Source organism: Podarcis cretensis, assembly GCF_951804945.1.
Source record: "Podarcis cretensis genome assembly, chromosome: 4".
In the NCBI taxonomy this organism is placed as follows: Eukaryota; Metazoa; Chordata; class Lepidosauria; order Squamata; family Lacertidae; genus Podarcis; species Podarcis cretensis.
This window is the reverse complement of record NC_137173.1, coordinates 73817606-73830517: the sequence shown is the minus strand read 5'-3', so window position 1 is coordinate 73830517 and position 12912 is coordinate 73817606. Positions and strand designations below refer to the sequence as shown.

General features: G+C 43.2%; 1 protein-coding gene across 5 annotated transcripts in view; it reads left to right on the top strand.

The window, feature by feature from the left end:
* LOC307214060 (cohesin subunit SA-2-like) overlaps nt 1–12912 on the top strand; it is a 61248-nt gene that overhangs the window by 17378 nt on the left and 30958 nt on the right. For all 5 annotated transcript variants that reach the window (XM_079972464.1, XM_079972463.1, XM_079972462.1 and 2 more), the window contains 3 exons: nt 103–226; nt 2419–2517; nt 4464–4543. In XM_079972464.1, coding sequence (XP_079828590.1) covers nt 103–226; nt 2419–2517; nt 4464–4543 — 303 coding nt within the window. The remainder of the gene's footprint in view (nt 1–102; nt 227–2418; nt 2518–4463; nt 4544–12912) is intronic.

The following is a 12912-nucleotide window of genomic DNA, read 5'->3' as shown; positions in this document are numbered from 1 at the left end:
ATGTTTCAAGAATACTTCTGTTCTTTTGCATTTTTTTCCTTAACAAACATCTGTATTGCAATTAAACAGTGAACAGTGTTCCATTTTTATTTTATTTTAAAGTGATATTATTCCAGAAATCCGGGCCATTTGCATTGAAGAAATTGCCTGTTGGATGACAACTTATCCTGATCGGTTCTTAACGGATAGTTACTTGAAATACATAGGATGGATGCTGTATGATAAAGTGAGTATTTTTTTTTCTTGACAGTTGAAAAAAAAGTTAACGCAATCTGTTTTTCACAGGCAGAATCCCAAAAAGTTGAAAAAGTGATTTCTTTTTAATTGATATTTGAAATAACAAAGAATGAAAGGGGGATTTAAAAAAGAATGAGAGGGGAAGAGTGAGAGGAAAGATAAAAGAAACCCATCAGCCTACAATAAAAATATAATAAGCATTAATGCATCCACCTTAATCTAAACATACAAAGTGGTACTGCCATCCAGATAGGTGTCTACATGAAACTGAGGTTTATAAGAAGTAGGTTAAAATATAGCAAGGGCAGTAATGTCCCAGACCACTGCATAATACAGTGGTGCCCCGCAAGACGAATGCCTCGCAAGACGGAAAACCCGCTAGACGAAAGGGTTTTCCGTTTTGGAGGCGCTTCGCAAAACGAATTTCCCTATGGGCTTGCTTTGCAAGACGAAAATGTCTTGCGAGTTCCTGCGGGGGTTCCCCCCCCTTTTCCTAAGCCCTAAGCTGCTTATCAGCTGATCCGCTGATAAGCCGCTTATCAGCTGATCCGCTAAAAGCTGCTAAACCGCTAATAGCGCTAATCCGCTAAGCTGTCAATGGGCTTGCTTCGCAAGACGAAAAAACCGCTATACGAAGAGCCTCATGGAACGGATTAATTTCGTCTTGCGAGGCACCACTGTAAATGGGTGAGTGTTTATCTTTCGAACATTTTTATTTATTGAATTTATATCCCTCTGTTCATCCCAAAAGAGTCCAGGGCAATGAACACATCTGGCGTTTTTAAAAGGAAGCATTCTAAAACTGTTAAAACCATGCTAAAAAACAGGGTTTTTTAGTTTGGAAAAGCATAGGCCTCTTGGTGACCATAAAGGAACACAAAATCTACTTTTGTTGCCTTGCCACTAACTTAATTTAATTTTGACATATATGGACACCTATGGCTTTATAGATTTCTTGCATGACAACTCTTCTTTGTTGAAAAGGCATTCTTCTTTTATTTTGCTTTTAAAGTAAAGCACTTTGTTGCAATAATTGAACACAACACCATATGTGCCTTGAGTGAGGCAGGAGTGAGCTCTGTTGAGTTCAGTGGCAATTGATTCCAGGAAAGTGCATATAGGATACAGATTGGGGTTTATTTGTTTTTTGCCCCTTTAGGGAAAACCCCTAAAGAGTTCCCCTCTACTTCTTTGAGGTTCCCCAGAGTGTGCTAATCACTCGCTGCTATTTCTTCGCAATCCTGTTTCGGTTACATAGCCACCTGATGTCACGGGACTGGCAAGAAACGCCTTTGAGTCGGGGGGGGGGGGAGGGAGGAGATGAGTCAGAGCCGGAACAGTCAGAAGGAGACAGAGAGGAAGTGACGGAAGGGGAAGAGGGAGAGAGCCAGGAGGCGGGAAGGCTCTCCGATGCTGAAGCAGAGCCCCAGCACCGCACAGGAAGTTCAGGAACAGACGGAGAGATTATGCCTGTGCCTTCTGCACAGGAAAGGAGAGGGTTAAAGCGCAAGAGACGTCCCATGAAGCTTCCCTGCCTTTTCTGTTGGAGGAGAAGCCGGAGAAGACCACTCCCTGAATCTGAACCGGACGATTTGGATACATGATTGTACTGTGCTGCTTCTACATATGTAAAATAAAGAACTGTAAATATCTCTCTGAGTGAGCAGAGGGTGCTTATTGCGAAGAGCATATGCAAGCCATCACATCTGAGCACCTGAGTTTGCTACTCATATGCACAAGTGGGACCTGCAACAAAATATTGCAGCATCGAGTGCTCTTGTTCAGGGTTCGAACCAGCTAGCCAACCAACCATCTCCCAGTCCCCATTCCTCTTTCTGCTCTGGTTTTCTATTCCTTCCTTTCCTTTCATAGTAGGCATACCCTGTTGTGTGGCAACTGAGTGTGATCAGCCCTCATCAGACTGTTTGGGGAGGTTTGTTTCCCTCTTATTCCCACCCACCCCGCTGCAGATTTTTGTAGTTCTCTAATTGTCAGGGTTGCCTCAAGCCTACTGATACCTCAGTTTTGTGCATGAATGGTGCTCTGTTGACTTCACAAAGGTCATAGCTTGGGGAAAATGTTCGCCAAGTGCCAATTGAATGTTTTTTGTCCTTAGAATAACGTCAATAGTTGCATAGTCTTATCAGTGAACTTCATCTTCTATTTCATCCTGTATTCCAGCAACCTGACGTCCGACTGAAGTGCCTTCAGGGCCTGCAGGGAATATTTGGCCAGAAAGCGCTGGGTTGTAAAATGGATCTCTTCACTTGCAGGTTCAAGGTGAGCTTGAACAATAAGTGTCTCCCAGATTGAATATTCTGGTTGGTTTGCCTTGGAGGGCTGATCATTTTCAAAGCTGAACCCTGAATCCTGTATCACTTTAGGCCTATCAGTGGTGTACAAGGTGTAAATTACATATAACTTTAAATGGGAAGTGTTTTATAGCTGATATACAAGGGTATATTGTATATACGCGACTTTAAATGACATGGTTTCCCTTCTGCTGGGAGTTTTAGTTTGGCCAGGGTGGTAGGGCTCCTCACAAGAATTCAGTTCCCAGGCTTCTCTGGGAAAAGGAGGTGAGTTAAACTAGCTTTAGTTTATAGACATAACCAAGACATAGCTTTAGACATAACTGATCTGTGAAGTTGCAAGATGCAAGCCTTCCTTTTTACATGTATGCTCCGTGGGATAGGCATGCTGTGGTTTTGCCATTATTGCTGGAAAGCTGTTCCTAATCACACAAAGTTACGATGACCACCTGACCTCCAGTCAACATCCATTTAACACTAATGGAGATTCCTTGACTCTCAGGCAAGAGGCCTTAAAGGATTGTGCCCTGATCCTGTTGCCACATTGAAAGAGGACAGATCGGAGCAGATCGGACTTGGTTTAGTATTCCTCTTTGGACAGAAAGCAGGCTTGGAAAAGCAAGTTCTTATTTAGAGAGAGGTTCATATGAACACAACCCATTTGGAGCCTTGTCTTTCGTTTTCATCAGCTTTGTTTGAATTGATCTGCAGAGACATGAAACATTGTGTGCATTGCTAGCATATGTCAGTGTTCGCAGGACGTTTGGGTACTTCGCAGTCAAGAATGCCAGGATCCAAGATTGAATCAGTGGGGACTTTGAATCATAGTCTTGAATCATAGTCTACAAAAGGGAGGGCACTCCTTTTTCTTGTAATAGATGGGGGATTTTTTTTAAAAAAAACTCCTAATTAAAGTACAGACAACCCATTCCCATTTATAAAGCTTGTCTTCAATGACCACATGAGACCAATTACTGTAAAAAAAAAAAAAAGTAGAACATTTTGGACCCTTTCTGTATGTATATACTAATTAATAGGCAAGTATTGGAATGTTTCTAATATATTTTTGTGCCATACTCCAGTCTTGTTTGCTGTCGCATGGATCACTTAGCAACAAAACAGAAGGGAAATTAATAAGGCTGGAGTTCCCATTTTGGAATGTGAAAATAAACCTTCTAATGATGTAGTCTATTGAACTATTATCAGAAAAGACTAAAAGTGCTTTTTTAAAAAAGTGATCCCAATTAAGGAAAGCTGTGTTTTTGTACTTTTGACTATCTCTGCAGTAGTGAGACTCATCAATGTATTTGGGATTTACAGTCATACCCCGGGTTACAGACGCTTCAGGTTGTGTGTTTTCGGGTTGTGCACCATGTCGAACCCGGAAGTACCGGAATGGGTTACTTCTGGGTTTCGGCGCTCGCGCATGTGCAGAACCACCAAATTGTAACCCGTGCATGCGCAGACACGGCGCTGTGGGTTGTGAACGTGCCTTCCGCACGGATCACATTTGCAACCCGAGCGTCCGCTGTACCAACTTGAGATATCAGTGACACCTTTAAACTGAATAATTCTGATCTTGAAGCCTGCAGGGGGTGCTACAAACCATCCATTGCAAGTCAGAGCAATCACCACCCGAACTAAAAAAAAATGTGGAACAGTTCTGGGCCATGAGTCACAAACACAATGCTTATTTGCTTTTCAGATATGGGCCACTAAGGAGTAATTCTTCTCTCCCCCTGCATGCATTTCATTGTGACCATCTCAACTTGCAGCTTTTACTCTAGCTTAGTCAAACTGAAAAAACCTCCAGCGTAATCTCAAAAGCATGCAGTCTGTCGAAAAAGTATAACTTCTTCAGGAAAGACCTGCGGAACAGAATCTTTACATCTTAATTTTTTTTGCATCCATTAGGATCGACTTGTGTCCATGACTCTGGACAGGGACCATGAAGTAGCAGTTCAAGCCATGAAACTCTTGATGCTTATGTCACAGTAAATAACTTTTTCATTCAAATCTAAAGTCTACTTGGGTGCAAGATGCAAACTGTAACTAGTTAAGACTTGGGGCTGCACACTTGTCTACTGTGCTCACCAACCCTCCCCTCCCACTCTCCCTAGTCTCCCCAGTTCCCCCCACAGTAACCCATTAGAGATTAGACATTCCCCTTTGCACCCCATGCTGCTCCGGATCCCAAGACTGGCTAGCTGCCATTTCTGGGTGGCTTTCCCCTGCACTGCTGCTTCTGCCACGCTTCACGTTGATTGGTGGCGGCGGCAGCAACAGTGGATCCCAAGGGAGGAGAGCTGCTGTTTCTGGTCAACTTTCTTGTCCCTGTGCTGCTGCTGCTGCTGCTCTTCATCCTATTCACAGATGCTGAGGCTGGCTGTTGCCTCTGGGCAGCTTCCTCTTCCCCTTTGTGCCCAGGCTGACTCTTAATGATAACCCACATCAGTGCTGGTAGCAGCAGCAGAGGCCCAGGCCAACCAGTGAGGAGGAAAGCAGGCAGCAGAGGCACTGGGTGGCTGGAAGATCTGAGGCCCTGAGGCTGGCAGGTGGGGAGCTAGGGGGCTGTCACAGCCTGTTCAGACTTGTCCCTCCGTGGTGATTGGGTGTGCATGAAGGAGCCTGGGCTGTCCATCCACTGCCTCTCTTCACACTGTAGTTCACAGCGCAACCTTTTTGCGGTTGTGCAAACTACAGCGTGACGATGGCTGAGTGCAAATAATAGAGAGAGAAATCCCTCATATTCTGCCACATCGGCAACTGTGCATAGATGAATGTGAGTGCCAAATTTCTCAGATTTATTATGAATCTGACACATCATATTGCAAAGATTAACACATTCTGTAGCATTATGGATTGTTTTTATATTTATGCAAATAATGTGACTTCACTTTTGGATTTATCTAACATAAACCTCTTAGAAGCATTTCTTCTTCTTTTGAGTATGGCAACTGCTTATGCCAGTCTTCCCAAACAGGGCTAGCTAATGAGTTTCCTTCTGGATAATTTTTTGACTGCAGTTCCCATCATCCCTGACGGAATGCTGGCTGGGCTGATGGGAGTTGGAATCAAACAACTTAGGGAGGGAATTAGGTTGGATACTTCTGCTCTAAAATGACACCCGCAAGCAGTGAGATGGCAGCTCACCCCTATCCACACACGATTGTGCGGATACAGTTGTACCTTGGATCTCAAACACCTTGGCTCCCGAACGATTGAAAGCCGGAAGTGAGTGTTCCAGTTTTGGAACCATTTTCGGAAGCCGAACGTCCGGTGCAGCTTCCAATTGGCTGCAGGAGCTTCTTGCAGCCAATCAGAAGCCGTGGTTTGGTTTTGGAAGTCAAATGGACTTACGGAACGAATTCTGTTTGACTTCCAAGGTACGACTGTATATTCATCCAGGGGGTTTTCTGTGATATTTCAGACAAGGTTACCAGTTTGTGAAAAAAGGAGTAGGGGCTCAGATACACACTTTGCCACTTTCGGTAGGTGACCTCTTTGGCATATGGTTAGTTCACCACCAAGTAATAGTGGAATATTGTCAAATTGTTTCACTAATAAATTATGCCCTGCAGTTTATAAGATCTAAGCCTTAGTTTGTCTGGCACTGCTGGGGTTATTTCATTTGCGTATATATTACAGCAGTGAATAGATGCTAACCAGTTTAGTTACCTATTCAGTGTTTCACATTGGTTTCGTTCCCTTTTTCAATTCTGGGGGAGCCATTGTTCAAGCAACTCGCACAGCAGACAGATGATCCCTGTGGACATCGCCATAGTGTCATCTCTGTGTGGTGTTTGCTTTTTCCTGGTGCATTGATAGTAGAACAAAGTACAGTGCAGTTGTCTCTGTGCTCATTCTGTTCCTGTGCTAAGAGGGGTCATGTGCCTTTGTTATTCTACAATGATGATTTTTAAACCATTTAAATGTTACTCTTGTTCTACAGCTGAACTGACAAGCATTGCATTGGCACTGCAGCTGTTCAGCATTTCTGACTTTGCTGTTGTCGCTGCACAGTGCAAACTATAGTCCAAGTGTTTAAAGAACAACACATGTTATTAGGAAAGCAGAACTCAATTATTGGACTGCCTACTCATACGTCAGGCCTATTCAGTTCAAGGAGACTTACTCCCAGGTAAGCATGCATAGGATTGCAGCCTGAAACCTAAGCCTGCAACACTAAAGAGCTTTTGTCTGAAGAAAAGAATTCAAGCGCATCCTAACACATATTTCTGTATCTGTGAAATGTGAGTGCAGTTCTCCTTTTCCTATTTAAAATCCTAGTAGAGTCGAGAGACTGCCTTGTTGTTGCCTTTGTTTCTTCTTCCATCTGTTGCTGAGCTGGCTCTCCAAAGTCACATAGAGCCCTGTGGATTTGGTCTAATTACTGAGAAGGTGTGTTCAGGGAAGACAGAGATGAAGCTAAATAGTATGCGGAAAGGTTTCAAAAGCATATTTCTCTTTTTGGCAAGCTCAGCGTTAACCATCTTACGTTGAATGAAATTCTTTGCAGCAAGCCTAGCAATTTGCATCAAACTTTTCTTTTTTTTAAAAAAGCCTTCCATTTCCATTACAGTGGTACCTTGGAAGCCGAACGGAATCCGTTCTGGAAGTCCATTCGACTTCCAAAATGTTCGGAAACCAAGGCGTGGCTTCTGATTGGCTGCAGGAAGCTCCTGCAGCCAATTGGAAGATGCAGAAGCCGTGCTGGACATTCGGTTCCAAAAGAACGTTTGCAAACTGGGACATTCACTTCCAGGTTTGCAGCGTTTGGGAGCCAAAACGTTCGACTCGCAAGTCATTTGTTAACCAAACTTACGACTGCATTGAACTGAACAATGCTTTTCATGCCTTTGCACCAGAAGAGAGGCTCTAATTCCAGGTGACACAATTTATTATAATCCCGGGTGTTCATGACATTCCCATTGTGCAGCAAGGATTTGAGTACAAATGCTCAGCTGTCTTGGCATTGTAGACTAGTTAAACCCGGGGCGACTTAGTCATAGGAATGCTCTAGGTTGTTTTGCTAATTCATAGGTTTACATTTCTACAGATCTGTCCTCCTGGTTGTCTTTGCTACAGATCTGACACCTCTAGGCAGGATCCAGCAGGACCCCCCAAAGTTCTTCAGCACTGCTCGTGTTTATCAACCACTTTACACTGCTGCAGCTATGTGTATGCGTGTGTTGTGAGAGAGTGTGTTAAAAATCATCCATGAATTTTATCGCCCTGCATTTAGCACAGATTTTCAGAGGCGACAGCTGGCATGGAACAGGGATATAACAGTCCTTCATGGAGATGAGGGATGAGATATTACCTTCTGAGCATGCAGAGTTCACTAGAATTATTTCGTTGTACTTTATTAACTTACGAGCACTGGAAATACTGGGCTAAAGTTCGGCAAGTTCGGAAAACAACATTGAAAACAAGCCCCACTTTAGTGATTAGGCAATTGGAAGAGATGACTGAAGGGGAAATACTAGAAGGGAATATTGGTGTGTGAGCATAGATCTACAAATAGCGAAAGGGTTTAACACTAGAGGAGGAAGGAATTTTGGCTGGTAAAAAGCAGCGAGATCTAGCCGGCAGGAAATATAGGGAAGGAGTGTGGAAAATCTGCCTTGTCAGTATTGTCCAGAAATACATCACACTTTTAAAACATTCTTTAGTGTTGTCCTGACAAGGTAGTCTTTGAAGTAGGAAAATGACTGTACTGTGGAGCTAATTGTGGTAGGTTTTGATACCTTGAACTGCAGGTACTGAGCCTATATTTTTGCTTTCCTTCCCATGACTGGAACTCCTTTAAATTCTAAGAAAATTAACAGTATAATTTAGATTATTCCTTTCTTCTATGTGTTGTTTAAATCCCAACATTGTCACTGGCGGCTCAGATGGCATCAGTGGCAAGGAGATTCTTTTTCCAGTTCCAGCAGGTTTGCCAGCTCTGACCCCTTTTTGACAGAGATGACTTGGCCCACTGGACAGAGAAAAATAAAACCACTATTTTTCAGTTGCAGTTCCAATTTACAAGAAAGTGTCTCTATTGACAGCTTGGAAATGAACTATGCCTATTTGAAAATCAGCGTACTTGCTTTTGGTTATATGTGATGGGAGAAATTCTGTGAGAGTCCAAATACTCCCTCAGTTCTACAATGAAAAAAATAATCACATACCCAACCTCGGTGCAAAGCCTCCTCTGATCTTACAGTACTTAATACGGCATCATCCTGCCATTTAAGCCACACTTTTCTTCCAAGATCTGTCTTTTGCACCCTTCCCTTCACTCGTCTCCTGTTCTTCTTGTCTCTCACCAGCTTTCTTTGTTCTTTCGGATTTATACTTTCAATTGAGGTACTTTAACATTGTTATCATGGGTGAAGCACTGTGGGTGTGCCCTTCACTATTATTTTTTTAACCAGATACAAGCTGAAGACCATTCTAGGCTTTCGGAACTCCTATGCTGCCATCTTGCCAAGGTCACCTCCATAAAAATAAATGGGATCCTTTTGAGATTTCTGTTGGTGAGGGTGGAAATGCCCAGAGGAAACTAAGCTTCCGTTGCTTCCCTAGAGAGCCCCACCTTCAGTTCTCTGCTACGTGTTCTGTTTGTGCTCAGTCACAGTGAAATATGGAGGAAAATGATATAACGCGGATTTGGTATGCGAAGGCAAGACTTATATTTAGACGGCTAAATACCGGCAGGCCCTTCTGGCTTAACCTTTATCTGGCACTTGGCATTCCGTATATTTGCAGCAGAAGCATTGCTCTCAATGAAGTATTCCTTGAATGTGTAATTTCTGGTTCATGGCCTACAAAACTAGAGCCACTCTTTCTGAGTTAAAATAAGACCCCACTGGGTATCGACCTTTACAAGGAACAGACTCCATTAACTGGTATTTATTTATTTATTTTGAAAAACAAAACCCACTATTTACTTTGTAGTTATGTTGGTATCTCCAGTAAAGGTAAAGGTACCCCTGCCCATACGGGCCAGTCGTGTCCGACTCTAGGGTTGTGCGCCCATCTCACTTAAGAGGCCGGGGGCCAGCGCTGTCCAGAGACACTTCCGGGTCACGTGGCCAGCGTGACGAAGCTGCTCTGGCGAGCCAGCACCAGCGCAGCACACGGAAACACCGTTTACCTTCCCGCTATAAAGCGGTACCTATTTATCTACTTGCACTTTGACGTGCTTTCGAACTGCTAGGTGGGCAGGAGCTGGGACCGAAAGATGGGAGCTCACCCCGCCGCAGGGATTCGAACCGCCGACCATGCGATCGGCAAGCCCTAGGCGCTGAGGTTTTACCCACAGCGCCACCCGCGTCGCAGCATCTCCAGTAAACAACGGCCAAATTAGTTGAGGAGGAGGAGAGAGAACTGATGCTTCCCCTCTGCCTTTTAAAAATTAAGAATATTAGTCCCAATTGGCAAACCATTAATGCAGAAGTTACACCCCACCTTCAGTGTCTATCTGCTCCAAAGCCAGCAAAGATTCTCATCTCATCTGTTGTAAATAGCTTTGATATTTTTTAATCAAATAGTAGTCTATTAATATTTTATCAAATAAATGATACGTTTAGGGAAAATCAATTCACAACACATAAAAAGAACTTATTTAAAATATTTTTAGAACATCACTATTTTTAGAATGCACTAAGCTAAATGTTTAGAGTTTTTTGTGTTTTTTGTAAAGGTTGACTTCATGGGTGCTTCTGTAATGTCACATAGCAAAGCATAGGTTTTCTTTCCGAGTAAATACCTTGGCATACTTTCCAACAATTTTGCATGCAGCTTCGTATATCTGATTCTTGTCCAGTGCAGAACTACACATACATAGGGAAATGAAATTTCAGAGGCATTGTCTGATTGTTTTCTGGGTTTCTGAAAAGCTTGGTTTTTTTTTTATTATTCTGTGATGCCCGGTATGCATTTTCATGGTGAAGCTGCGTCTACTGTGCTTGAAATCATTTGTGTAAGAAACTTTTATTTTTTAAAAAGCACAAGAAACAAAAATAAAATAACAAGCAGCTCTCTGCAAATGATGGACAGTAGGATAATGATCAGCTTGCAGTTTTTCTGAGTCCTTCTTGACTCCTCAGAACCCTTTGTGCTTCCAACCCTCCGCTCTTGCCTTGTTTACAGTGAGATCAGACACTTAGCCAAAGTGTGGTTTTCTGGAGCTTTTGCTTTGCAACTCTGTCCCACTAACAGAAACTTGAGGTCCAGTCAACTAGTTGCTAGTGGGATGCTTGTTCTGCCAGCTAATTAGATGCTAGGGGACAGGACAAGATGGGGGCAAGGTTTGACTTTGATAGATGGTCATTTGCTAAGGAGCTGCGCTGCCTTAACATGCAAGGGGTACAACATTGTTCACAGGGCGGCAGAGGCATTGTTTGAAAAACTTCCTTTGTGTTGGGACTTGCACAAACTCTTCAATTTAGCTATTTTACATAGGGTTGTGATGTTTCAGAAGTGGGTGTTAAAAACTCCTTAAAAAACCAATGCAATGAAATCTCTCACTGGAACTGCATTGTTGACCTGAAGGTTTGGGGGGGGGGGAAACCAAGTAACCCCTCCTTGTTTTAGAGATAGCCTTAAGTGGTATGAATGTGGTGGATTTGTTTTCTCGGTGAGCTAGCTAGTTAGTCTTCAAGCATGTGAAGCTGTCTTATCCAGAGCTAGGCCATTGACCCATCTCCCTGTTGTATATTCTGACTAGCAGTTACTTCTCATGGTTCAAGAGCAGCATAGGTTTCCCCAGCCCTGCCTTGAGAGGTGATTTAATAGCCCATGACAGGATTTAAACCTGGAACCTTTTATATGAAAAATAGTAGTTTTAATTGATTTTTGTAGCACGTATTACGCTTTGCTGTTGCATTTTATTTTGCTGCAAATCCCCCTGTGACTGTTGTGGCGAAGGGTAGTATGAAAGTACAGAAGCACATACATAATAAAGGCTAAACTATGACCCCTTTCCAACCACTCTCTTATTTTCAAAATGGTTGGAAATAAATTTTATTATTGCTTGACGTGCTTAGCCATGTTCTGGTACAGTGGTACCTCGGGTTGCATACGCTTCAGGTTACGTACACTTCAGGTTACAGACTCCGCTAACCCAGAAATAGTACCTCGGGTTAAGAACTTTGCTTCAGGATGAGAACAGAAATTGGGCGGTGGTGGTGCAGCAGCAGCAGGTGGCCCCATTAGCTAAAGTGGTGCTTCAGGTTAAGAACAGTTTCAGGTTAAGAACGGACCTCCGGAACGAATTAAGTATTTGCCTGAGGGTTAAACTTGGGGCGGGGCAGGGGTGCAATGCAAACCCTACTCCCAGTGAGAGGCAGTGTGGTTGCAGTGGTTAGAATGTTGAACTAGGACCTGGCAGGCCAGGGTTGATATCCCCACTCAGCCATGAAGCTCACTGGGTGATCTTGGGACAGTCACTGCCTCTCAGCCTAACCTACCTCACAGGGTGGTTGTGGGAATTAAATGAGAGGGGGCCACCTTGATCTCCTTGATCAAGGTGTGCCACCTTGATCTCCTTGGAGAAAAAGGTGGGGTACAAACACAGTGAATAATAATAATAATAATAATAATAATAATAATAATAATAATAATAATAATAAATAATAATAATGTCCCTCACAGGCTGGCTGCTATCGAGATCTTTCTCTGGTTAGTAGAAAGGTCTCGAGAGAGTCTTTAAGTTCGTTGCAAACTTCGCTGTGAGCAGGAGCCCTGGCATATTGGGATTTCCAGTCGGTGGGAGAGTTAATTGTGCCAAGATCTCAAGAGCAGCTGATGTGCCTTGGGGATATTGGCTTGCAAACTCCAGCCCCACTTAATCTTTCACATGTGCGACTGAATGTCAGAACACTGCTTCTGTTGACATCTTTGCCTGATGTTCACCTCATGCTCTAAATATGTAACCAAATTACCTTATTCATTCTTTTCCATGATTGTTTGTCAATTCCCAGAGAGCCTCGCATGGTACACTGGCATAAATGTTTCTGCCGTCGAAATATAATTTAATGCCATATGTTATGGAAGGCTTATAGGACACAGTGCTCAGAAGGCTTAGAACAAAACTTTACGGTCTCTCTCCGGCTGCAACAGAACGGACAGAAGTTGTTTCATGAGTCCATGTGGCTATAGCTAAGTCCAAAGCTGTCTAGTGACTAAACACTATCCGCCCCAAGAAAGTAATGTACAATTAAGCCCCAACCCAAAGTATTTACAGGCTTAGGCTGCCGTCCTATGCACGCTTACCAAGGAGCAAGCCCCATTCACCGAGGAAGACTTCTGGGTAAATGTATAGGGTTATGCTGTTAACGTGGTAACAATGCCCTTTTTAACAAAACAT